The sequence below is a fragment of the Adiantum capillus-veneris genome, chromosome 29 (assembly GCF_014529385.1).
Source record: "Adiantum capillus-veneris isolate H3 chromosome 29, ASM1452938v2, whole genome shotgun sequence".
Classification (NCBI taxonomy): domain Eukaryota; kingdom Viridiplantae; phylum Streptophyta; class Polypodiopsida; order Polypodiales; family Pteridaceae; genus Adiantum; species Adiantum capillus-veneris.
Genome location: NC_140959.1, coordinates 28,260,787 through 28,286,908, shown reverse-complemented (window position 1 = coordinate 28,286,908; position 26,122 = coordinate 28,260,787). Strand labels below are relative to the sequence as shown.

The window sequence follows — 26,122 nt, the reverse complement described above, 5'->3', positions numbered from 1 at the left end:
TTAAACTTACAATGTACCTTTAATTTGACTAGGTGGTAAAATTTGATACATAAAGCAAGAGTGGCCAGTACCCTCAATAGCCACACATAACTCATGTTGGAAATGTTATGTTATGATTAACACGAGCCCTGGCTCAAAATCAGGGGATGGTGCCCAATCTCTGCAGGCCAAAAGCCAGAGTCTCTGTTTACAATGACATGAAAATCTTCACTCACTTTACAAGTTTGAATGAGATAATAAAATATTGCAGTATCATCAGAAGAATGGGAAGAATGAAGCCTACAAAGGTTGTGAAGTACATTTCCTATTATTGTATCCATGCACCCTGTATTTACAGATTTGTGGATTTCAAGGAGAGTTTCTCTCCGGGCAGTTTGAGAAGCCAGCATTTTGTGAGAAGCCAAACTTCTGTTGGCAGACAAGATTTTTGGCGCTTTTGGTGCTTTTAACGTTCACTTCTCATGGACCTTCAACTTAGAAATTCGCTTCATTTTCATTTGAATTTGGTTCAAATCACTGCAATCAATCCCAACAAAGGATCAAGAATGAGCTCCCAGTACGGAGTCCCCCTTAGAGAGATGAAATATCTTTCCGATACCACGAGCCAACTTACCTTCGATGAGCATAAATCCCTAAGTAGTAGAGCAGTAACAATAGGCACACAAAAACAAACAAGGCAATGTATAAAGCTCGGTCTCCATATCTCTGCAAGTGAAAGAAGACTCATCGCAATCAACTACGATACTATAAGCTGACAGAAAAACTATAAGCCTCTTCCAAGTAACCAGCAAACTGAGGAAAAACTTGAACACAATTAACTTACTCCATTTCCTCTATTGAAAGGCTGCAGTCCCTTCCTGCAATCATGAGGGTCACAAAATTGTCGCAGAAAAAAATCTGCAAAAACAGCATAGCAACACCTTCAACTAACCTTGATATGCTTCATAGTTATATCGAGAATTTCACTCTTACTAATCAAACACTAAAATCTAGTAAAACCCTAACTTATTCTAATATATGGCTATCATCTATGAGCAGTTTATGCATCACAGCACTTGCCCTTGGCGATATGCAAGCCAAAATGTTCGTGTCCATTGAAGGCACAACTTCTATTGAGAATCTTTAACATAGTAAGATAGTTAATGCTCACTTACCATTGAGTCGCCGAGATGATGCACTTCCTTCGGGTGGAAAGCAAGTCCTAGCTAGGCTCTACATGAATAAAAAAAGACATGGCATTAAGATGAAATTAAAAGTTCACACGTGGAAAGAATACTGTGTAGATCAAGTGATTAGACCTGACAAAGATGCAAGTTCTTGTCAGATGCAAGGGTATTGCAGTGCCGTTTCTTTTTCTTTGACTGAATAAGGGCATCATGATAATCACAGTGAAGAGCTCCGCAGACGTCAGCCAGGCAACGCTCTCTACTCTGCAAGAAAACAGTGAGTGATTGGAGCCCAATCACATCTTCTTAGCATCTTCTGCACTGCATGATGAATCGAGCATCCTTCTTAGTTGTCTAACATAACAGCTAATACACCCATGACCGATTGCCCAAAGCATAAAAAATCCACAGTCGAAATGATATGCAACCTAGGACTAGAAACGCACATAATTGATAAGATCTGAGTGTCGATTGTCGAGGTGTTGATCCAAGAATTTCTCTGAGCGAAACATCTTCTTGCAGTAGATGCATTGCCACTGGTGTGTTGTGACGTGCTCTTTCTTCAGCTCCTGCTCCCTGAACATATCATTCTTGGGATTGAGTCTGCAATCTTCAGGTAAGTTGTATCGCTCTTGTTCAACGAAGGGAAGCAGATACTGCCCAGGAAATCCAGAAGAAAAACAATGAGCAACATGGAAGTTAACCTACAGCAACAATATCCACTACCTTACACTCCACTAAACAAGATGTGCACTATAATATATTGCAACCCACACATGAACTGATTTAGAATGGAGATCGACCTCACATTAGAAAAATCTCACTCTTTATTATCTTGGGACAATCAACAAACTAATGTTCTCACTTAAGCTCTCAACATTCTCCAAATCTCTCTCCAAGACAAAAGCCCCAAAATAGGTCATAATAAGTGTCAGAAGGCCCATTTGCATTTTAAGCTGGGAAGCGAGGGAGGTAAACCTCAAAAGTCTCACAGCCATAACCCTTGATCAATCTTTCATTCTCTATAAGAATGCAAATGGAAGGAACCCCGCATAGACAAGGAGACTATATGGCCGAGATACAGGCACCGATGGACCTGACAACTACAAATATGTGAAGAAGAGATGCCGCAGCCTCGGAGAAGATTGTGCAAGGCTATGCTGGGCATATACAGAGATTGCCATGGATACCTTAATAAAAGAATGATTGACAGGATGAGGATGAGATTTTGGGACATCATTTGGGTCAGAGAGCAACCACCTCATTGGGCCAACAATGTACGACCATATGATGCATATGGAGGCACCAAAGGACCTTAAAGACGGAGACACGCGCGCGCGCGCACACACATACACATACACATACATATATATACATACATAAAGATAGATAGATATATATATATATATATATATATATATACAAAAATTCCAAAGTGAATATAGGAGCGAGCTTGCTGCCTGCTGTGTCGCTCACCGTCCCCCCGCTTCACGTTGCCCCCTGCACAGCTTCCCTCTCACCTGCTGCCTGCCCCCGCGCTATCTCCCATCCCTGCCGTGCTGCCGCCCTCCCTCAGCCCGTCCCCTCGTTCGCTGCCACTCCCCGTGCTGCCTCCCCCAACGCCCCCCCCCCCCCCCCCCCAACTGCTACCTGAAACCGGCCTGTTCAATCCAAAAAGGGCGGTAGACTTTACTTCAAACCTTGATTTAGCTTTCACCCATTATTAGTCGTCTATTCTACCTGTACTTTCAAGACACAACAAAGGGGAGAGGGATACAGGCTGCTAGATTGCACCTGTATGAGTAGACCGACACCAGATTGGCCCCTAACTTAGGCGCCCCTTTCGGTATTTCTTTATTGCTTAAAAGAGGGAATAAACGTTGTGGTTCCCTACAAGCTGCCCCGCACAAGCTCGGCTGAATTTCAACTGTTCCAGCCCGATTTCGGCAACATAACTGTACTAGGACCCTTCACAGTCAGTATTCCCACGCATTGACTGACTTTCCCGACGCATACGGGCACTTTACAAAACCTGGCGAGAATCTGCAGCACGCTGAATTCTCTGTTTTCTGCCCCGGAAATGCGCCAGATCACTTGTACAGCAGTCCCCTCGCATCCCCGAACCTCCTGGGGGTATTAGGGACCGTTTAGGGCCAAAACCCTAAACCTGCAAAAATACACAGCAGGCTTTAATTTACTGTTTCGGGCTCCGTTTCGCGTGCCAGTCGCATCCGTAGCAAGTCCTCGAGCTCCCACACCTGTAGGGCTACTTGCCCTTTGAATCGGTCAAGATTTCTGGCGTGAAACCTCTCCGAATTCACCTGTACCTGCGGGGGATTAGCTACTAGCTAATCCAGTACCTGTGCAAGAGGCTCTTGCCTCGGCAATCGCGCATGAACCCACACAACTGTACATTGGTCAAATGAAAAGCCCACTAGAGGGGCATAACATACTGCCATAGAGGAGAGAGGGGGCAGTGCGTAGCGTGCAGGGCATCACTCCTGGCACCGCACTGTACATTGGAGGGAAAGCAAGCACTCCATAGCTCTTAACCTATGGACAAAACTGAAAATGAGCCTCTCCCAGCTTAAAATTCAGCGCCACTTCTTGTTGCATGAGGAAAGTGCACCAGAAGGTGCCACTTGGCACATTTACAAGCATTTTCCCGTTTCGGGGTTGCCGCCTAAAAATCTCCCAACCGGTCGCCCAGTTGACTTCACGGTAGAGTAAGAAAATGTTCCCCTAGTCATACCGGAGGTAATGACGCGAACACATTTTCAGGTCCCAAAATAGCAGTTCCCTAAATTTTAGGAGATGCTGCCATTGTATCTTTCTAGGTCATCTGACCCCCTTTGTACACTGCAGCCACACCCAAAACTGAAATGTAGCCTCTGTAGCAAAGGATTCCACTTTGGCTAATCAATGACCCCACTTTGGCTAACCATAGTCCTTGTCTAACCTTAGTGCTCTCTTGCCCTCAGGCCTAGACTCCCTCTGGACAGTTCCACACTAGCTATGCAATGCAGGGCAGTAAGATTTCCCGAGGGGTGTTTCCAAAAAGTGAAAGCAAATAGATAATAAGAAAGAAATCAACAAAAAGGATAGATAGTAGTCACACGCTGGTGACATACCCCCCTCTTGAAATCTCAAACGTCCTCGTTTGCATCTATGTCGTACATGCTTCCAGTCAACACTGATGTATTCAACACCTATCGACACATGTACGACACATACATGCTCATTGTCAACCCTGGTGTATTCAACAGCTCGTCGACTCATGTATTGCCTGCGTGTGAACCCTGTCCCAATGATGTAGTGGTAGCTGCGCACTCTGCCATTGCTTTGAGTCACTAACTTTCCAATGACAAAATGGTAGCTACACATTTTGCCACTGTCTTATAGTACACGTTGGATCCCGTAACACTTTCGAGCATACCCAAACCGACAGTTTAAGAATGCAGTTACACATGTACTCTTTAATAGAAGCAATTACTATATTCTTGACAAACTGACAAGAGATACTCACTTCTATAGCACTAAGCATACTTTTGGACATTCCATAAGAGCAATTGCCAAACTGACAATTTGTACAGCTCTAACATTCATGTAACAGGTATTTCATTTGAGCTCACTTTAAATACCATGTACATCATTTGTTTCAGAAGCCATTGTCACACTGACAATCCATGTAGCTTTGAAACTCAAGGGGTCAAGGTAGGTTGCAAATCGAAGGCTTCAAGGTAAAGTGATAACACAGTTGGTGACTCTGCAAGTTCACCTTCTTCCATCCACTTAGCATCCATTGGTGGATAGTTTCTGAACTTTACCAAGTAACGCCTAGCAACCTTGCCTTTCACTTTTCTTTCCTTATGTGCCAAAATCTGTTCGGGGACCAAGATCTCGTCAAGTTCCTCGACTTCCGGCTGATCTTCAGCTGGCATATCCTCTGGCACATCACCCACATAGAGTCTGAGAAGACTCACATGAAACGCTTGTGAATCTTCCAACTGTCAGGCAATTTCAGCCTATATGCAACATCACTGATTATGTCGCACACTTGAAAAGGCCCATAGTAACGCATGCTGAGCTTTGGAAACAGTCTTTCCTTGCCCTTCATCTTCTTTAACCTTGCCTTTTCAAAGCGTAAAAGCACCCAATCACCAAGTGAATATACCACTTCACGACGGTGACGATCAGCTGCTTTCTTTTGCTTTGCCTGAGTCTTTTCTAAGGCCACTTTGACCTTCTTGTACATTTCATCCATGTCCTAAACATACTTATCTGCTTCAAATATCTTGTCCTTTGTATGCAGTATGGGAGGAACTTTCTTGCCACCTTCAACTATCTCAAAAGGTGCCTTGCCAGTTGATGAATGCACTGTATTATTGTATGCATACTCCACCAATGGCAAATACTGCTCCCACTTTCCTTTATGCTCTAACACATAACACTTCAATAGATCTAGGACAGTAGAATTTGCCTCTTCTGACTGCCCATCTGTTTGAGGATGAAATGACAAAGAGAATTTGAGCGTTGTGCCCATATTCTCAAACAAGCCTCTCCAGAACAAACTTGTCATGCGTGAATCACGGTCGCTAACAATCGACTGTGGCATGCCATGATACTTGAAAATATTGCTCATAAACAAGCGTGCCATCTGATCGGGCTTTATCTTCTTCCTGAGAGGAGTAAAATGAGCCTGCTTGCTGAATCTGCAAATAATGGTCCAAATACCATTGTTTCCTGTCTACGTTCTCGGAAGATCAAAGATAAAATCCATAGCAATACTTTCCCATGGTTTATCTGGAATAGGTAGTGGTTGCAATAACCCTGGTGCCTTTTGCCTGTCAAACTTGACCTTCTGGCAAATTAGGCATTCTCGCACAAAGGCATCCACATCTCTTCTCAATGTAGGCCAATAGAAGAATGTCTCAACCGCTTTAACTGTAGCATCGATACCACGATGCCCTGCATACGGTGGGACATGACTCTCTTCTATAACTTTATGTCGCAATGGCTTTGTGACACACAATCTGCCATGCATCATCATGAACCCATCTTTGAGAAGATAATGTTCATGACGTTGTCCATCCATTAGCTGTTCGAAGACCCTTGCAAAATCTTCATCATTTGCATACTGTTCTCTCATATCATCAAGTTCATGATGATAAGGAATTGACACAGCTGAAATTTGTGGCTTCCTTGACAAGGCATCAGCCACAACGTTCTTCTTGCCTTCCACATGCACAATCTGAAAATGGAACATGGACAAGATATTCGCCCATCGCATATGCTTCTCAGATAACTTTGTCTGTGTCAAGAAGTATCGCAAGGTCTGATGGTCCGTTTGGACAACGAAATCTGCACCTAGCAGATAGTGTTTCCAACTTAAGAGCGCATGAATCACAGCCAGTAACTCTTTCTCATAGACCTGCATGGTCATCTCTGGCCCTTGCAGAATTCTGCTCTCATAGGCTACTACCCTGCCATCTTGCATTAGCACTGCACCAATGCTACTACCGCGGGCATCACACTAGACCACAAATGACTTCCTAAGATCTGGCAACACAATGACTGGATCTGAAGTCATCTTTTCCTTTAAGAGATTAAAAGCTGAAATCTCTTTCTGTGTCCATCTAAAGGTGACTGCCTTCTTTTGAAGAGCATGTAAAGGTGAAGCAATCTCAGCGAAATTTCGGATAAACCTTCTGTAATAGGAGCATAGTCCCAAGAAGCTTCGGACATCGTGCACCGTCTTCAAATCTGGCCATGACTTGATCACTTCAACTTTTGCAGGATCCATTCTGACACCATCCTTTGAGACAATGTGTCCCAGAAAGTGGATCTCTTCCAGAAAAAATTCACTTTTCTTTGCATTGATGAGCAACCTATGACTGCATAGCTCTTCGAACACAATGGCCAAGTGATGCCTATGCTCCTCTTCATTCTTTGAGTAGACTATCATGTCATCAAAGAATGTACCAACAAACTGTTGGTGTGGACGGAAAATTCTTTCCATCATCCTATTGAACGTAGCAGGAGCATTTGTGAGACCAAAGGGCATCACTAAAAATTCGTAAAGGCCAAACGTCGTTCTAAAAGCAGTCTTGTGCACATCCTCTGATCTAATGCGGATCTGATGGTACCCACTCTTTAGATCTATCCTGCTAAACATAGCTGCTGCTTCTAATTTGTCCATAATATCATCAATTCTAGGTATAGGGAACCTATTCTTGATGGTATTCTTGTTCAGTGCACGGTAGTCGATGCACATACGCCATGAGCCATCCTTTTTTTGCACCAACAACACTGGAGAACAGAATGGAGATGAACTGGGCTGAATCAGCCCCTTTTCTAACAGCTCCTCTACTTGGTCCATTATCTCTTTCTGCTGAGCCGCACTAACCCTGTACGGAGGCTTATTTGGTGGGCTACTGCCTGGCACCAAATCTATCGCATGGTCCTCGGGTCTCTCTGGCGGTAATTGAGACGGTAATGAATCGGAAAAACAGTCACTATACTGTTGTAAAAACATTGACCTTTCTTTATCTAGCACAGATAAATTTGATTCATCACAATCTGACACTTCACGTGCAAAAACCAAGTACGCAAAAAGATGCTTTTTCGTTACAGAAGTAATAGCAGAAGCTCATACAGTGGGAATAGACTCCCCTTTAAGCTTTACATCCAGAATGTGATGTCTTTCCCCTGCTCTGTACAATGATCTTTTTGTTGTAGGCATCCATGATTCCCTGTACACGAAACAACCAAGGAATACCTAACAACACATCACATCCGTCCAGTGGCATGATGTAAAATTCTTCAGCATCTACATAGGACTGGATATGTAGGCGCAACTTTCCAATGATGGGTGTCACAGCCTCTGTATGGCCAGGACATGCCAAACCTGCCTCTGCTGTATACCCCATCTCTTCAGGTCTGATTCCCAACTTTGAAGCCAATTCTGGGGAAATGAAGTTGGCTTTGGCACCTGGATCAAAGAAGATAAGGACTGTTTGATCCCTGACCTTTCCCCATGCTCTGCAAAGCTCACTTGCATCTGAATTTGGCTTGTCGCCCACCATATCTGGCACTAGACCAGCCATGGGCTTCTTTCCTTTCCTGTCCTCCTTGTCTTCAGAATCAGCTGGCCTTTTCTTTGTAGGACAGTTGTAAGCAATGTGGCCAGGCTGCTCACAGATGAAGCATTTGTTCTCTGACCTCAGGACCTTCTTTTGCTCTTCCGACTTGCGAGGAAAACGTCTTTTCCATTTCTTCGCTGGTCCCTTTTCTGATTCAGCCGTAGCTTTGCCTTTCCCTGCGTTGGCTGGCTCCTGAGTCACTTTAGGAACCTCCTTGGGAACATACTTCTTCGCTAAATTTTTCTTGCCTGATCCTTCCTTGACGCCAGTATTGAATTCACAATCTTCTCCCTTGAGCAAACCATTGCCAGTGTTTGCTACCTCGATGAGCTGCGTCAAAGTAGTGACTTTGGTCTTCGTACAGTACTTTCTCAATCCTTTGGGTAAGCGACAACAGTATTTTTCAATCTGTTCTGTCAATGGCACAAACCTATAGAAGTTACTGGAAGTAGAGCTTTCCAAAACTTCCGATTGTAATCATCCAGATTCTTGCAAGTGGCAGCATTAAGCTGGTGCCATTCTGTCATGACATCTGCTTCGAAATCATCAGATAACCATGCTGCTGCAAAAATCTGCTTGAAATAAATCCATGTGGACGGAGCTTGCCCTTGAAGCAATAAAGTTGTCCACCATTGTCCCACATTCCCTGTCAAGAAAGTGGCTGCCTTGCGGACCTTTGAAGCCTCTGTAAAGTTTCCCCCTGCATAGGCCTTGTCAAACTGCTGGAGGAATGAGAGAGCCTTCTTCCTGTCATCAAACCCTGTAAAGGTCGTGAAAGTCACACCTTTGCCACCTTCTTTGTACGGAGTTGGCCTCTCCAGCGGCGTTAAGTTGTCATATGGAAGTGACTGAAACATGGGAACACTGTTAGGGTTCATTTGTGTTCCCTGACCGCAATTAAGTTGACCTGGAAATGCCATATTTGGCTGCTGATTTGTAATTCCAGCCATACCAAAATTTGCCTGTGGCATCCCAAATTGGCCCTGAGTGCTTTGAAACCTTGGTAGCATGCCCATGACACCATACATGGGGTTAGGCATCATCGTTTGAGCACCCCCGAACACTGCTCCTGGCGTGTAAAACTGATTTCCAGGTGCATGACCAGCCATGCTCTGGAATACCGATCCACCTCCAAAATAGCCAGGGTGTACTGAAGGTGGTGGGAAGACTTGTTGCATAGCCTGTAGGTTGCTTCCCTGCCCATTAGAACCAGCTATAGGCTGCTGAAAGGTGGCGGGCTGAACTGGTACAGCTTGAAAGACTGGCATCTCAGCCACCTGTTCTTGCACCTTAGACACAGGTTGTGGAGACTGCATGTTCTCCGTCAAGTGTACAGGTGTTTCCATTGACTGTGCAGTATGAATCACCTGTGCTCGAGCCTTAACAGGCTTCTGAATATGATCCAGTGACCCAACTTGCTGAGACCGAACAGGAGGTTGTAGAAAGGCTAAAAACCTCGGGTTCTGCATTACTTGTGTGAACATCCACAGCAGTAGCCAACTGGGTCCTGAATATATCATCATCCGTCTGTGGTGGTCTTAAGGACTCACCCACTTCATGTGTCTGTTGACCCTGTGAAGAGGAAACCTCTTCAGTCACATCATCTGGTCTGTCAGCCATGATTGCAATTTCCTGTGTCTGGTCTATGATCCCCTGTGTCTTCAAGCCCAACCTGACCAAGGCTCACTTCTATGGGAAAAAGTGATTTAATCCCGTTGATGGAACCATGAAACCGGCCTGTTCAATCCAAAAAAGGGCGGTAGACTTTACTTCAAACCTTGATTTAGCTTTCACCCATTATTAGTCGTCTATTCTACCTGTACTTTCAAGACACAACAAAGGAGAGGAATACAGGCTGCTAGATTGCACCTGTATGAGTAGACCGACACCATATTGGCCCCTAACTTAGGCGCCCCTTTCGGTATTTCTTTATTGCTTAAAAGAGGGAATAAACGTTGTGGTTCCCTACAAGCTGCCCCGCACAAGCTTGGCTCAATTTCAATTGTTCTAGCCCGATTTCGGCAGCATAACTGTACTAGGACCCTTCACAGTCAGTATTCCCACGCATTGACTGACTTTCCCGACGCATACGGGCACTTTAAAAAACCTGGCGAGAATCTGCAGCACGCTGAATTCTCTGTTTTCTGCCCCGAAAATGCGCCAGATCACCTGTACAGCAGTCCCCTCGCATCCCCGAACCTCCTGGGGGTATTAGGGACCGTTTAGGGCCAAAACCCTAAACCTGCAAAAATACACAGCAGGCTGTAATTTACTGTTTCGGGCTCCGTTTCGCGTGCCGGTCGCATCCGTAGCAAGTCCTCGAGCTCCCGCACCTATAGGGCTACTTTCCCTTTGAATCGGACGAGATTTCTGGCGTGAAACCTCTCCGAATTCACCTGTACCTGCGGGGGATTAGCTGCTAGCTAATCCAGTACCTGTGCAAGAGGCTCTTGCCTCGGCAATCGCGCATGAACCCACACAACTGTACATTGGTCAAATGAAAAGCCCACTAGAGGGGCATAACATACTGCCATAGAGGAGAGAGAGGGCGGTGCGTAGCGTGCAGGGCATCACTCCTGGCACCGCACTGTACATAGGAGGGAAAGCAAGCACTCCATAGCTCTTAATCTGTGGACAAAACTGAAAATGAGCCTCTCCCAGCTTAAAATTCAGCGCCACTTCTTGTTGCATGAGGAAAGTGCACCAAAAGGTGCCACTTGGCACATTTACAAGCATTTTCCCGTTTCGGGGTTGCCGCCTAAAAACCTCCCAACCGGTCGCCAAGTTGACTTCACGGTAGAGTAAGAAAATGTTCCCCTAGTCATACCGGAGGTAATGACGCGAACACATTTTCAGGTCCCAAAATAGCAGTTCCCTAAATTTTAGGAGATGCTGCCATTGTATCTTTCTAGGTCATCTGACCCCCTTTGTACACTGCAGCCACACCCAAAACTGAAATGTAGCCTCTGTAGCAAAGGATTCCACTTTGGCTAGTCAATGACCCCACTTTGGCTAACCATAGTCCTTGTCCAACCTTAGTGCTCTCTTGCCCTCAGGCCTGGACTCCCTCTGGACAGTTAGATTTCCCGAGGGGTGTTTCCAAAAAGTGAAAGTAAATAGATAATAAGAAAGAAATCAACAAAAAGGATAGATAGTAGTCACACGCTGGTGACACTACCCGCTGCCCATCAGCCTGCCGCTTCTCAGCTCGCCTCCCGCCTGGCCAACGAGTACCATTGCTGGTCTTCTCCCCTGCTCGCCCACCTCCATTGCGCGCCATACATTGCCCTCCCCCCCCCCCGCCCCCCCCTAATAGGCCTCAATTTGTTTCACCTCGGTAGTGACATTTCGGTGACAATACCGTTGTAGCTTCTCAGAGGGTGGTCTTCACTCGGTCCATTCCATTGCAGCAGCAAACACAGATGAAGGCTCATGCTCCACCTCAGAGGGACTCTCAAGAAGCCCCCTCGCACAACCCTGCAGAGCCCACCATCCGACTTGCTTTTTCGCTGACAGAGCAAGCGAACCTCGCAACAGAGGTGGAGCGCCTCCAGGCAACCTCCGTCATCTGCAAGATCATCGGTACCCGCCCTAGCCGAGCCAAGGTGGGCAAGATTCTTGATGTTCAGTTTCTCGGGCGTAGCTACTACCAGATAGAGTTTGAGACTCCCGAGATGGCGTCCAAGTTCATTGCGATGAGCCCCCTGGCCATCCGAGCAGTGGCGCCACGGTCTCGACCCAACTACCGACGTTCTTGTCAAGGAGGCAGACCTACCCATCTCAATCTGCTTCCCTAGCCTGCGGAGGGAGTACCTTCTGCTCATTTCCAAGATAGGCTCAGAGATTGGGACTGTCTTGGAGGCACCTCGCACGACAACCTCTATAGCTGCCAAGGCGGCCAACATCCCCACAATACGTGTTTTGGTTCGGGACACCCACTCTCCCCCAAAGGTCATCCTCCTACCTCGAGTGAGTGGAGGTTGGTTCCGTCAGAGCGTAAAGTATTCGGGCCTCCCGAATCAATGTTTTATTTGTCGTCAGAAGGGCCATCTTGCAAAGGCCTGTCCAAGGAGGAGACCCCGACCTACACCTCAGGCTGAGCCCCAACCTTCAAGGGCTGGCCAGTAGCACAAGACAGAGTCACAGGGTACACAGGCAAAGCCACTCCGAGCCTAGGGCTCAAGCGGAGGAGGGCTGGCAGCAGGTTCGTGGTCGACGTCGACATGGACCACCACGCCAGCCTGGCACTCAGAGTGGTCCCCAGGCTCCAGTCCAACAGCAGTAGGTTCCCATGGGGAATAGTTTCGACCCCCTTCAGCAAGACGTGGTCCCTGCTCCACCCTCCACCTCAGTCTCACCTCCGACAGCCCCTCCCCCTTTCTTTCAGTACATTGTTCGACTAGGAGATCACATACTAGCAGCACGGAGAGAGGCGGTGTCTTGATGCACTAAAATTACAGACCGAGGCAATCTCAACCAATTAGGAAGATTCAATAGTTGACACATCGCAATGCAACACAAATGCTCACATATGCATGTTACAAGACACCACGAACAACGCCCTAAGCACTCCTCCAAGACAGACGGTCAGCGGCATGAAGCGGTCTTCTGGTTCTTTTTCTCACTGTTTGAACTGTCACCAAAGCATGAGACTCCTCCTCTGAACTGCTAGATGGCTCCTTGTCCCTTCTCGAATTTTTCAAGAATCTGAGAGAGGGTCTACACAAAACGGTAGAGTTCCATCCGCAGATGCATTGGCCCCAAAGACTGGCCTCCCCTCCAGTATTTATTTATTATTGCTTCACAAAGGTACAACTCCCTAAGGGTCCAAGACTCTGCATCGAGATGCTCTCTAGAGTGCGGCCCTCTGGGCACTTATAAACGTACAAGGGATTCCCTAATGCAAAGCCACAAAGGCTTCACATCCAAAAAGCTTGCGCAATTCTGCCAAGCCAACACAAAATCCAAAAAATCAATCGTCATGCCACGTCAGCATGGTCAGCGCAAATCGCGAAAGTTCCAGTCAGTCCTCCCGCTTTTGATATTTTAGGGTTTAGGCCCCTCAACCAGTGTCCATAAGTCGGTAGGGTTAGGTTTTCATTTAAAAACCCTAACCCCTTTTGTAGGCCCCTCGGCCACACTTTCTGGCTTTAGACCTTCATGTCCTCTCAACGAGCTCCTTCCGGTTAGGCATGCCACGTCATTCCTTTGCGACATCGTAAGTGTGGAGAACATGGGCATATTCGAAGGAAATTACCGAAAGAAGTCAAAGTTGGATTCGAAGTCCGCACATATTCCGGCTTTTACACACTTGGTTCACCTACCTTCGTCTTCCAAGAACTCACAAAGACTCATGCTTGGATAGCACTTTTGTCAAATTTCTTTCTCAGCACCACAACTAGAGTGGCTCCTACTTCCTTGGCAAAGCCTAAAGGATCTATTCGATCTTCAGAGGATGGTGTGGCAGACGATTCCAAGCTTGTACATCTTTGTTGAACACGTGTCTATTGGCATCTGGCATCATTGTGAACCGAACTTTGAAGCAAGATGGTTTGACTAGTTTTTAGAGGCGACGCAAACGATCTCCAACATGGTAAACAAGTGGAGAAGCTCTAGCCTGTATGGCTCTGACACAGGTCCATGGCAAACACTGATGGAGATGATGGGCCCTGCATGTTGCCATTGATGGACAAGATTGTCTATCCTAGTGCCTGTGGTGTTTTGTAGAGAGATGTGTTGTATGCAATGGCAGACTAGACTTGCAGATTCCTCCTTCACTCTCTGAGTGTAAGGTGCAGCGGAATGAATGTTGTATTTTCTAAAGATTAGTGATCTTTATTGCTCAAGGTTCCTTTTAGTTCTTAGCGAAAGAGAGAGCTTTCCGTCTTGTAGAGTGTTGTGGTCACGAACAAAGTGAGTGGATATTGTGCGTGCAAGTGAATGAGACTGAGAGAAGGAGAGAAGAGATACGACACCCGAGAGGTTGTAAAATCCTACTCCGAAGGCCCCACTCTCGTCGGCGAGAGTGGTCTAAACTTTGATTGCACAAAAGTGTACAATGCGAATGCAATGCACTGATGCAACAGGACTATGCCGATGACGACGACGACGACTTCGTGGCTGAAAATTGGGATCTTCTATCTGCTGATTTTCATGGACTGTTTCAGGGCTGAAATGATGAAGAAAAAGCTGATGTAACTATGCTGAAAATAAACGCTGAAGTAGAGGATCTGGCTGCATTTTTGAAGGGCTGTTGCCGGCTGAAAACGCTTGGAATCTGCTGCGTTTTCCAAGGCTGAAATTGAGGTTAAAAACACAGGTTGTACTGCAGGCTGAGTAGCGTTTTTAGGCTGAAATCGCTGCAGATCTTCAAGCAATGCTAGCGTTAGTAAATCTTGGGGATGCTGCTGCCAGATGGTGGTAAAAACGCCAGGGGAAGTATGGACTTGGTGGCGATGGCAGGTTCTGGAAAGCGCCCAAGGATGGAGAGGCAAGCTATGATGAAAACACTGGCTCTGGGTGGAGTGGCCTCGCCAAGGGTTTGGGGAGGGTCTTGCTAAGAGAGGGTGGGACACCTGTTGCTTGGGGAAGCCTGCTATGTCTTTGCTCATCTGCCAATTTGTGCTAACTTGGGTTTGCTTATATATTAACTTACCCAATTTGCCCTACTGAGTACCCAACAAAAGTCACTTAATAAATAAGTGAAAAATGTTAAAAATAGGGAAAAATGGGATTAAGTCATCTGAAAAATCCCCAAACTGACTCTGATGGAAATGCTTATGCTTATGCAGTGTGCAACCAGAGGATATGCATCTATACTGAGTGACTGGGCATGCACGGTCTACGAATAGACTCACAAAAGTGCCAGATCACTTCTAATCTAACTTGATTGGACTTGACGGAAACCCTGCTTTGGTGTAGCTTGTCCACGGACACATAGGGTTGGGATGTGTCACGTGACATCCCCTCCTGTTTAAAGTGAGGTACTGGTACCGAGCTGCATGGCTTCCTTGTAGTCTGCCAACAACTCTGAATAATCCTTGAAGAACTCTTCATCTACCCACACCGCTTCGTGGGTTCCTCGATCTTTGAACTTCAAAAAATATTGTCGTACTTGTTTCTTCGAACCATGGCGAAACCGATGCAACAAGACTTGCTCCGGCTCCATGACTTCTGCTTCATCGATGATCTCCGGTTCTTCTTCCGAAACGTCTTTTGGAGGTGTTCCCTGAAACACTTTCAACCAAGAAACATGGAAAACGTTGTGCATTGACTATGAGTTAGGCAACTTCAATTTCATTGAAACCTCATTAATCTTTTTGATGACTGGAAATGGACCATACATACGAAAAGATAACTTAGGACATTTCTTTCCAACTTGCTTAAGATGCTGTTTCATGATTCGTAGATATACCCAATCTCCTTCCTTGATCGAGATCTCCTGACGATGCTTGTTAGCCTGTCTAGAATAAGATTCCTAAGCCTTGCTTAGCCGAAGCTTCACACCCTGTCACAAGGCGGACAACACGTGCCAATAGAAAAGAACAGACTGAACAAACTTTTAGCGCTTCAATAACAACTGAACTGAGAGAGAGAGAGAGAGAGAGAGAGAGACGACACGCGACACGGAGTGGCGGAATTCCACCCTAGAGAGTATTGGCCCCAAACCTTGGCGCCCCTTTCGGTATTTCTTTATATTGCATCATCAAAGTACAAGCCGGTACTCCAGACTCTGCACATTCTCCAGGAAGCATGCCAGAGAATGAGCCCTAGCCTCATATTTAAAGGCCCTTGGCCTAAAAAGCAGTTTATATGAAAAGCTTTGAAACTCAAAAGCTTCTGGTCCAAAAAGCAATGCCAAAAGCTGCAAACGTAAATCACGGAAATCTGTACAGCCTGCCACGTCATCAGCCAGCGCAAAACGTAGAAATCTGTCCTTAGGGTTAGGGTTAGGGTTTCTACAGTTTTAGGGTTTCTGGCAACAAAATTAGAGTTTGCAGGTTTTAGGGTTAGGATTTCCAATATTAGGGTTTCAGCAGTTAGGGTTTCTGGCAAAAATTAGGGTTTGCAGGTTTTAGGGTTAAGGTTTCCAGAATTAGGGTTTCAACAGTTAGGGTTTCTGGCAAAAATTAGGGTTTAGGCCCCTCGGCCACATCTGTAAGTTGACTCCATTCTTTAGGCTTTGACACGTCAACAGTTTGTTACATCTCCCCTTCTTAAAAGAGAGTAATCGTCCGCGATTACAGCATATCTGCAAAACAACTCAAGTTAGTTCAAAAATTTCCCAGGGTCATTCCAAGGGACATTCCAAGGGACAATCAGTTTGCTCTTTTTATTAAGGAGTTAGCTTCTCCTTTTTGCTCTTTTGATCAAGGAGTTAGCTTCTCCTTTCGGCTGTTTTGATCAAGGAGTTAGCTTCTCCTTTCGTCCATATCGGAACTCTTGATATTCCGGCGTAGTAAACTTAGCCATCACACCCAGACCGTACTGATCTTCCACAGGTGTCTTGATGCACTAAAATTACATACCCAGGCAATCTCATCCAATTAGGAATATTCAGTAGTTGGCACATCACAATGCAACACAAATGCTTACATATGCATGTTACAAGACATAGAAACATAAAGCCACCGATGAACACTCCCCCCGCAAATAACCATCCAGGTCCGGGCCACGAGCTGTTCAACGACTCCCTCATCACTCCTCCCACAAATAACCTAAAAAGGTGCGGGCCATGAGATATAGAGGCCTTTTACAACCAAACGCCCCCCAGACCGCAGCCTGCGTCGTTTGGAGGTGATGAGAGTAACCACTACTCAGACTTCTTAATACTCCTCCCGCATAACCATCTAGGTCCGGGCCATGAGTAACAACAACAATACTCCCCCCGTAAATAACCACAAGGGTCCGGGCCATGAGTAACAACAACACTTTTCAATCATTCAATACTCCCCCCGCAAATAACCACAAGGGTCCGGGCCATGAGTATGAACAAGTATTCTCAAACATAATTTCTCACTACTCCACCCGGGAGTAAAATCACCAATCACTGAAACCAGTATTAAAACCAGAGTCAAACAATTCAAATCGGCACCAAGACAGGTTCAAACAGATACCATCCATTTCAAACAAATTCCAAACAGGATCACCAAACAAGTTCTCAAATAGATTTCAAACTTAAAAAAGCAATCTCAACATCAGTCGAGCTCAAAAAGTCGATTGACTTTCCATCTTGAAACCTGCACCAAAAATTAGGGTTAGGTTCCTTCCATGAGGCCGTAGCCGAGCACAGGATGGTCCATCAGCTCTTGGACAGACAGTGTTTCTTTGGCGACAATGGTAGTCCCAAAAGATAGCAATCACACTAAACCTCCAAGGTCATCAGCTCGTGAAGAGACATCTACTGAGAGATGTCGAGAAATTTCAAGTTATGATCTGCTAGGGTTTCCATGGCAAGCATTTCAGGATACCCCACTCTGCCAGAAGTTGCACTCTGAAGGAAGATGTCAGAAACCATATAACTTCGGGCAAAAAAATTTCTTGAAAGCTTGCCAAGTACTTGGAGTATGCTGCTTGGTAGCTGTAGACATCAACATCTGCATGGCATTGCTTCTGAGAAAAACAGTGACTTGAAACAAATCTGGATCCTTCTCTTGCAAGGGATCTTAATTGGCTTATGCCCTGTAAGACATGTGCGGTGAAGATGGGAGCGCGCCTCATGCACGATAGTGTAAGGGTGGGAGTGGCTGATACCTCAAATATAATTCAATTCCAATAGCTCTGTCTGCTCTTTTGTAGGACCGGTATGCTTTCAAAAAAGCACACGCCTGATGCTCTGATACCACTGTCACAAGGCGGGCAACACGTGCCAATAGAAAAGAACAGACTGAACAAACTTTTAGCGCTTCAATAACAACTGAACTGAGAGAGAGAGAGAGAGAGAGAGAGAGACGACACGCGACACGGAGTGGCGGAATTCCACCCTAGAGAGTATTGGCCCCAAACCTTGGCGCCCCTTTCGGTATTTCTTTATATTGCATCATCAAAGTACAAGCCGGTACTCCAAACTCTGCACATTCTCCAGGAAGCATGCCAGAGAATGAGCCCTAGCCTCATATTTAAAGGCCCTTGGCCTAAAAAGCAGTTTACATGAAAAGCTTTGAAACTCAAAAGCTTCTAGTCCAAAAAGCAGTTTACATGAAAAAACTTTCAAACTCAAAAGCTTCTGGTCCAAAAAGCAATGCCAAAAGCTACCAGCGTAAATCACGGAAATCCGTACAACCTGCCACGTCATCAGCCAACGCAAAACGCAGAAATCTGTCCTTAGGGTTAGGGTTAGGGTTTCTACAGTGTTAGGGTTCTGGCAACAGAATTAGGGTTTGCAGGTTTTAGGGTTAGGGTTTCCAAAATTAGGGTTTTAGCAGTTAGGGTTTCTGGCAGAAATTAGGGTTTGCAAGTTTTAGGGTTAGGGTTTCCAGAATTAGGGTTTTAGCAGTTAGGGTTTCTGGCAGAAATTAGGGTTTAGGCCCCTCGGCCACATCTGTAAGTTGACTCCATTCTTTAGGCTTTGACACGTCAGCAGTTTGTTACACACCCTCAGAAATCTCATCCAATGACTGACTCGCAGCATTGGCATCAGGCATTTGACTGACCGATCGAGTCAACAGGGGGGATTGGAATCGACGGCCAAAAGCTGCCTCATACGGAGTTCGACCAATAGCAGAAGAGAAGGGATCATTGAGAATAGCCTGTACCAATGGGAGATAGAGCTCCCATTGAGACTGCTGATCATGTACATAAGACTTCAGCACATCAAAAGCCAACTGATTAAAAATTTCCGTTTGACCATCTGACTGTGGATGAAAAGCGGATGAAAAATTCAACTTTGTGCCAAAATTTTCAAAGAGTGCACGCCAAAAGTTGGACGTAAACTTAACATCCCTATCTGAAACAATGGACTTTGGCAAACCACAGAGGGGGTACAATGCTTTATGAACAATCGTGCAACATCTTGTGCAGTAACTGTGGCCTTACAAGGAATCAACATACAGAATTTGCTGAAACCATCAACAATAGTTAAATATTGAGTGTTCCTTGAATGCTGACTTGGTGGTAAGTTAGTCACAAAATCCATAGAGATATCCTGAAAAGGTCCCTCTGGAATAGGCAGCGGAAGCAAGAGGCCTTGCTGCTTACCCCGAGGAGCTTTTACTTTTTGACATATGGTGCAATGTGTGACATAACTAAACACATCTTTTCGCATTTTAGGCCAATAGAAAAATCGTTCAATCTTTTCCAATGTAATGTTCATACCCATGTGCCCACCCATGAGAGAGTCATGTGCATCATGCAATATGGCTGGCCTAAGAGAGGGCAACACACATAGACGCTGACCAAAAAATAACAATCCATCACGAATGAGATAGTTACTGGGTCCTTGGGAAGCAAGAGCCTGCAACCAATACTTACCAAACACCGAATCTGCATACTGATTCTTCATGCTGTCAAAAGACTCACCCTGTATAGAAAATGTGGTTCTTGACTCAAGAGCCAAAATCTGTCCCTTGCGACTCAACGCATCTGCACAACAAGGTTAGCTTTTCCAGGCACATACTCAATCAAACCTCAAAATTGCTCAAAAAATTGTGACCACCGCACTTGGCGATCACTCCAATGTCCACTAGGCATAGACTGGAGCCACTTGAGGGCTTGATGATCTGTGCGTACTGTAAACTCTCTACCATACAAAAAATGCTTCCAATGCTTAAGAGAGTGAATGACTGACAACAGTTCTTTATCATAAACTAAATAATTCTTTTCCGCACTATTGAGCTTTCGGCAAAGGAAAGCTACTGGGCAACCATGCTGCTGGAGCACAGCGCCTATGGCAACATTGCTCGCATCCGTCCATACCTCAAAGGGATCATCCCAAGAGGCAAGGATAAGACACAGTGCTTCCATCACCACAACCTTGAGAGCTGCGAAAGCCTCAATGGCTGCCTCGGGCAAGTCTACGCGCTGACGGCGAGTCCTGACCCCTTTCAAACCGAACAAGCAAAAAAATTTCTTGTGGTTCTTTCCTTGAGTAATGCCGAACACTTCCAAAGCTCTGATACCAATGTAAGGTGCAGTGGAATGAATGTTGTATTTTCTCAAGATTAGTGATCTTTATTGCTCAAGGTTCCTTTTAGTTCTTAGGGAAAGAGAGAGCTTTCCGTCTTGTAGAGTGTTGTGGTCACGAACAAAGTGAGTGGATATTGTGCATGCAAGTGAATGAGGGAGAGAGAAGAGATACGACACCTGAGAGGTTGTAAAACCCTCCTCCCAAGGCCCACTCTCGTCGGCGAGAGTGGTCTAATCTTTGATTCCACAAAAGTGTACAATGCAAATGCAATGCACTGATGCAACGGGACTATGCTGATGACGACGACAGTGATGACGACGACGACTTCGTGGCTGAAAATTGGGATCTTCTATCTGCTGATTTTCATGGACTGTTTCGAGGCTGAAATGATGAAGAAAACGCTGATGTAACTATGCTGAAAATAAACGCTGAAGTAGAGGATCTGGCTGCGTTTTTGAAGGGCTGTTGCCGGCTGAAAACGCTTGGAATCTGCTGCGTTTTCCAAGGCTGAAACTGAGGTTAAAAACGCAGGTTGTACTGCAGGCTGAATAGCGTTTTTAGGCTGAAATCGCTGCAGATCTTCAAGCAATGCTAGCGTTAGTAAATCTTGGGGATGCTGCTGCCAGATGGTGGTAAAAACGCCAGGGGAAGTATGGACTTGGTGGCGATGGCAGGTTCTGAAAAGCGCCCAAGGATGGAGAGGCAAGCTATGATGAAAACGCTGGCTCTGGGTGGAGTGGCCTCGCCAAGGGTTTGGGGAGGGTCTTGCTGAGAGAGGGTGGGACACCTGTTGCTTGGGGAAGCCAGCTGTGTTTTTGCTCATCTGCCAATTTGTGCTAACTTGGGTTTGCTTATATATTAACTTACCCAATTTGCCCTACTGAGTACCCGACAAAAGTCACTTAATAAATAAGTGAAAAATGTTAAAAATAGGGAAAAATGGGATAAAGTCATCTGAAAAATCCCCAAACTGACTCCGATGGAATCTGATGGAAATGCTTATGCTTATGCAGTGTGCAACCAGAGGATATGCATCTATACTGAGTGACTGGATATGCATCTATACTGAGTGACTGGGCATGCATGGTCTACGAATAGACTCACAAAAGTGCCAGATCACTTCTAATCTAACTTGACTGGACTTGACGGAAACCTTGCTTTGGTGTAGCTTGTCCACGGACACATAGGGTTGGGATGTGTCACGTGACACTAAGAGCCTAGATCCCTCGTCTTGTAGAATCTGAGAGGGGGTGTTACAATTTTGGAGGTCATCTCTTGGGTTTCTCCGTCTACATCTTGTGAGTGAGGGCTTCTAAGTTCTTGTGGCTATGCCCAACCTTGTGAGGCTTTTCTCGATTCTAGGCATGTTAAGGGTTTTTCCTAAATTTGGTCAAACCAGCCACTTGTTTCTAGTGGGCACCCAATTTTTTAGCAGATTTTCCCAAATTTACGAGTTGTGGGGTTTTAAGGCTAGGTCGAGCACTTTTGCAAGCCCCCTATATCTTGACATCTCGTAACAGTGTGCGCAGCCTTGTATTCTTTTGTGATAGCAGAGTTGTACCCTGCATGGATTGTCAACAATCTCCATCTTCTCTCTCTAGCATTTTTCTCTCTCCTCTTCTCCTCTCTCTCTCCCCCATGCATTCTCTTTGTCACCACACCTTCCCCTACACTTTGACACAAGGTTGCATTCCAAACGCATATTTATCAGTCTTCCCATACCGTACCGATATTCGATATTTTAAGTACTACATCACATCCATTCGAATTCTTGACCACAAAATCACGATGAAACTCAATGCTTTGATTTCAATAACATTCCGACAAAGGCGTGCTAGAGAAGCCTCCACTCCTTCTGCAAATCCTAATACCAGAATGGCCAATACAGGTATCGTCTCTCGGTAAGCACTCTTCACTACAAGATCACTAAAAACATCACAGTCTGATCCTAGATTCAACAATCACTCAACTAACCAATGCATGTAAGCACCTCTCGTAACTTTTCTTCTTTCTTAGCTTCAAGTGGAGGTGTCCAACAAATCGGAGGGCCAATCTGTGTCATCACTGCATCTTCTGCCACCTATTTTGACACCCAAGGGCCTATCAGACACAAATCACTTCACTGTTGGAGTGAAGAAGGGATAATCCAATCTCTCCTATGCTTTTCGGTATGTGTGTTGATGAGGTATCAAGCTATATTGATAGAGGTGCACAGCTATCAAGCATTCGAATACCCTCGTTGCTTTATACAACTGATCTTGTTCTCGTTGCTACTTGCTAAACAAGTTATAGAGACATTTAGATGCATTAGGGAGCTACGCACAGCATAGAGAATCAGTTTTGAATGTTAAAGACTGGCAGATTGATCTATGGAGAGACCACCAGTCACAATGATCTCCAAGATGATCCGGTGTAAACCCCAATGCCACACGAGGTCATTCGAGTTGAATTGGGAGCTACATGGATTCTGTTGAGGCACCTACTAGATCAATATCTTACAAACATGCTTGTGGGAGCTTTCAAGTCATTGTTATGCTGGATTGGCCCTGGAATCATCTCAACAGCAGCCATGGGGGGAGACTCTAGATAATGGTATGTATAAATGTGGCTTTTAGCTACATGGCTCAGCTACTAAAAGATTGCCACCCTTTCACTACTCCTTGAACACACCATCACTCTCATTCACCATTTAGATATACTAGATTATCAGAAAGGATCTCACACAAGGAGGACATGGGTGACACTACCCAAGAGTTTGGGAAACACTGGCTTTTTACAGAGTATTTTTTTCACATTACTCAGAATGGATTTATCATACAGCCAATATACAAGGATTCACATCGCTTGCACACACTTTGATGTGTCAAGGACAGCTTCGCACCTCCTATCATCAGTTGCGTGGAGATAGAGACACGTAAAAGTACTTCGATGCATTCAAAGTCAAAGATATTCCAGCTAAGTCACAAACCACCAGAGTCGGAGGAGTAGTACATATGTCGATGCCCAATGTATTATGAGTATGAAAAACAAAGTACGATTCCATTGTGAAGAACTTTGGGCCCTATCTACACTCTAGGGTGATGAATTATACAATTCACACATGCCTTGGTCTTTCTTGATAGAGTTCTGCTGATAGATAGATGCTTTATAGCGAATCTGACACATTCTAGCAGAGGATGTATTCAGAAAATACCATAGCAACACCTGTCAACTGAACCACGGGACACGACACTTCAAGTATAAGGGACCATGTTGAATAAAGCTACAGAGAAATATGAGGTAATTTACAGAGGAGAAAATCCATGATGACGCGGCCCATGAATGCTACAGCTGACTCCATTGATTTACTTGTTTGTCTACCACTTTAGCATTTTTTGAATTATTCTTTTGTAGTAGACATTGGATCATATGACAATGATAATGGTTTGGTCTCATAAATCATTTAGGCCTTTTGCAAATGTAAATAAACATGATGTCCTCAAATCTTGCTATGGGCCGCCACGTATGTAAAGGTGTAGATTTGTAACCATCTTATATGCTCAGTCCAAATGAAGCCAATATTGGCTCTGCGTTTTAGCACGCAATGAAATACATGCAAAATTTTCATGAAAATATATTAGTTGTTATTAAACCAATAAATCTTCCACCTTTTTGCAAGCTTATAAATTGTGCTTAATCTACTGAATAAGAACATCACAATCACCTCATCAATAATTTTCCAAGCAGTCCTACTCCTTTCTCGTGAGCAATGAATCTCATGTTGATGTGTTGATTGTCCATGCTGAAAATTCCTGACCAAAAAAAGGCCATCCATAATAACTTCTTCCAAACCACATTCACAGAAAAGAGGTGGAATGTTGTTCAAAATTCCTTTAATTTCCAGAAAAGTCAGACACAGAATTTGAACAACAGAATATAGAAGAAAGATAGAGTCTTGGGGTTCTCATCCAAATTAAAAGCTCAAAATGAGTCCTCACTGTTCCAAATTTCTTTGAATATGGGTAAAACTTCTTTCTATCAGAAACCTTACTCAACTGCATCCAAAGTGAAAAACGAGCACACAAATATACTGTAACATAAGTAATCAATAGATAAAGGGCCAACACGTAGCTCAGAGACTCCAAAAAGGGCCATACTTCCATTTAAAATTGTACTGTCCGCATCTCGAGAGATAGCTCCCTCCGTATGTTTTGAAGAGAGAATCACACCATGAGAAAGAGATTACACTCTCCTCAAAGACCATGACTCACAAGAGTATGTGCTACTAAATGCAAGATTGTACTCAGAACCCTGTGGAAACAGCCAAGTTGCTCTATCACTACACACGTCTTAGTCCTCTTTGCAAACGATGTCATCAACGATACACCCTAAATAAACATTGCTATATTACTACCACCTATCAAAACATATATCAATGCCTGCCCCACATAGAAACGAAAAAATGGCTTCCAAGCAATACGTCAAATGTATAAAGTCATTGCCAAAGACAATGCTAGTGGTTCGACTGTGCATTGATTGAGGAATTCAAACTCACATGGAACACAAAGGTTAGCAGACTTATGCTTTGGCCAGGCTACATGATGCAGTATTTGATGCTTAGTTTGTAGCACTGCCTCCACAGTGGGCTTCTACCACACAGCTTCTCTCTGGAAGAGCTTGCTTCAGACAACAAACAATACCTAGTCTTAAAGATGGTAAACCAACCAAATTCAGTAATGCAAAGAGGTTTCTTAACATTTTCCATTGTAGATAATTTGGTTTTGCATTAAAAAAAAGAATGATGCTCAATGGAAACATTCTCAGGATTTCCTGATCTTTAAGCAGTAGACTAAAGCATCTCTGGCCAATGCCGCACAAAAGACTGCTCTGCAAGGCCTAACTCTTTGGGTGAATAATTAGCAGCTTATGTATAAATGGGTGATGAAGGATTCATAACCTGAACCAAAAATTAGTCACAACATAGAATGGGAATATGGGAGCAAAACAGAGGCATTCAAAGTGATTAGAGTGGATGACGAGGACTCATAACCCACCACCAAACCCAAAGACCCGAAAAAAAAAAACCTGCTTGAGTGGGTAATCAGGGCCCAAAACGCTTGCCTATAATAATAGGTAGAGCTCCCAAAGCAAACCTTAAGGCAGAAATTTTGGAACATGGCAAAGTGAGCTGAAGAGACAAACCGAGGTGGGTAGGCATGCGAGGACGCATATACAGAGGACAATCGACATGCCCAGCTCCTGCATCCTGCCCAATTCGCTGAAAATTTCCTGTTGCAGTTTATAGAAAGAAAATTTTCTTAACACTCTCTTTTCTCATCTCTCTGTAAGGTTCCAATACCGGACAATACATAGCCTACACAGTGCACACGTATCTATACGCTTTCTCTTTACTAACAGGTCTTGAGTTCAACTCTCTTCGTCGGCTAGATCTTTATGGTCTCTTACAGGTTACAACTCTCTTCTTCCTCTTCTTCTTCTACTTCTTGGTTAATGTAGACTGTATGTCCCTACTTTCAACTATCTCCCACACAATAGTATACATAAGGGGGTGGTCACCCGAGGCTTAGTTATCAGTTATTGATAACTATGCCAACTATTCCCATACAAAGCATTAAGTAAATAACTAAGCCTCTTGCATGGTCATGCAAGACTTACTTATTCATTCATCCTCCTAACTATGCCTTGAACTT

General features: G+C 44.7%; 1 protein-coding gene across 2 annotated transcripts; it reads right to left on the bottom strand.

Annotated features, from left to right (window-relative positions):
• Nucleotides 1–25,832, bottom strand: LOC147418958 (uncharacterized). Of its 2 annotated transcripts, XM_086505471.1 has the most exons (9): nucleotides 25,614–25,826; nucleotides 24,967–25,091; nucleotides 24,136–24,223; nucleotides 1,613–1,822; nucleotides 1,299–1,430; nucleotides 1,155–1,212; nucleotides 824–897; nucleotides 614–705; nucleotides 1–516 (listed from the first exon to the last, which is right to left on the bottom strand). In XM_086505471.1, coding segments are annotated over exons 2-9 (720 nt in total). In that variant the 5' UTR covers nucleotides 24,969–25,091; nucleotides 25,614–25,826; the 3' UTR covers nucleotides 1–452. The 2 variants fall into 2 exon arrangements, with proteins under 2 accessions (XP_086361597.1, XP_086361596.1); XM_086505470.1 differs by lacking the exon at nucleotides 24,967–25,091 and having other exon boundaries at nucleotides 24,136–24,213; nucleotides 25,614–25,832.
• Between the last annotated feature and the right edge of the window lie 290 nt (nucleotides 25,833–26,122).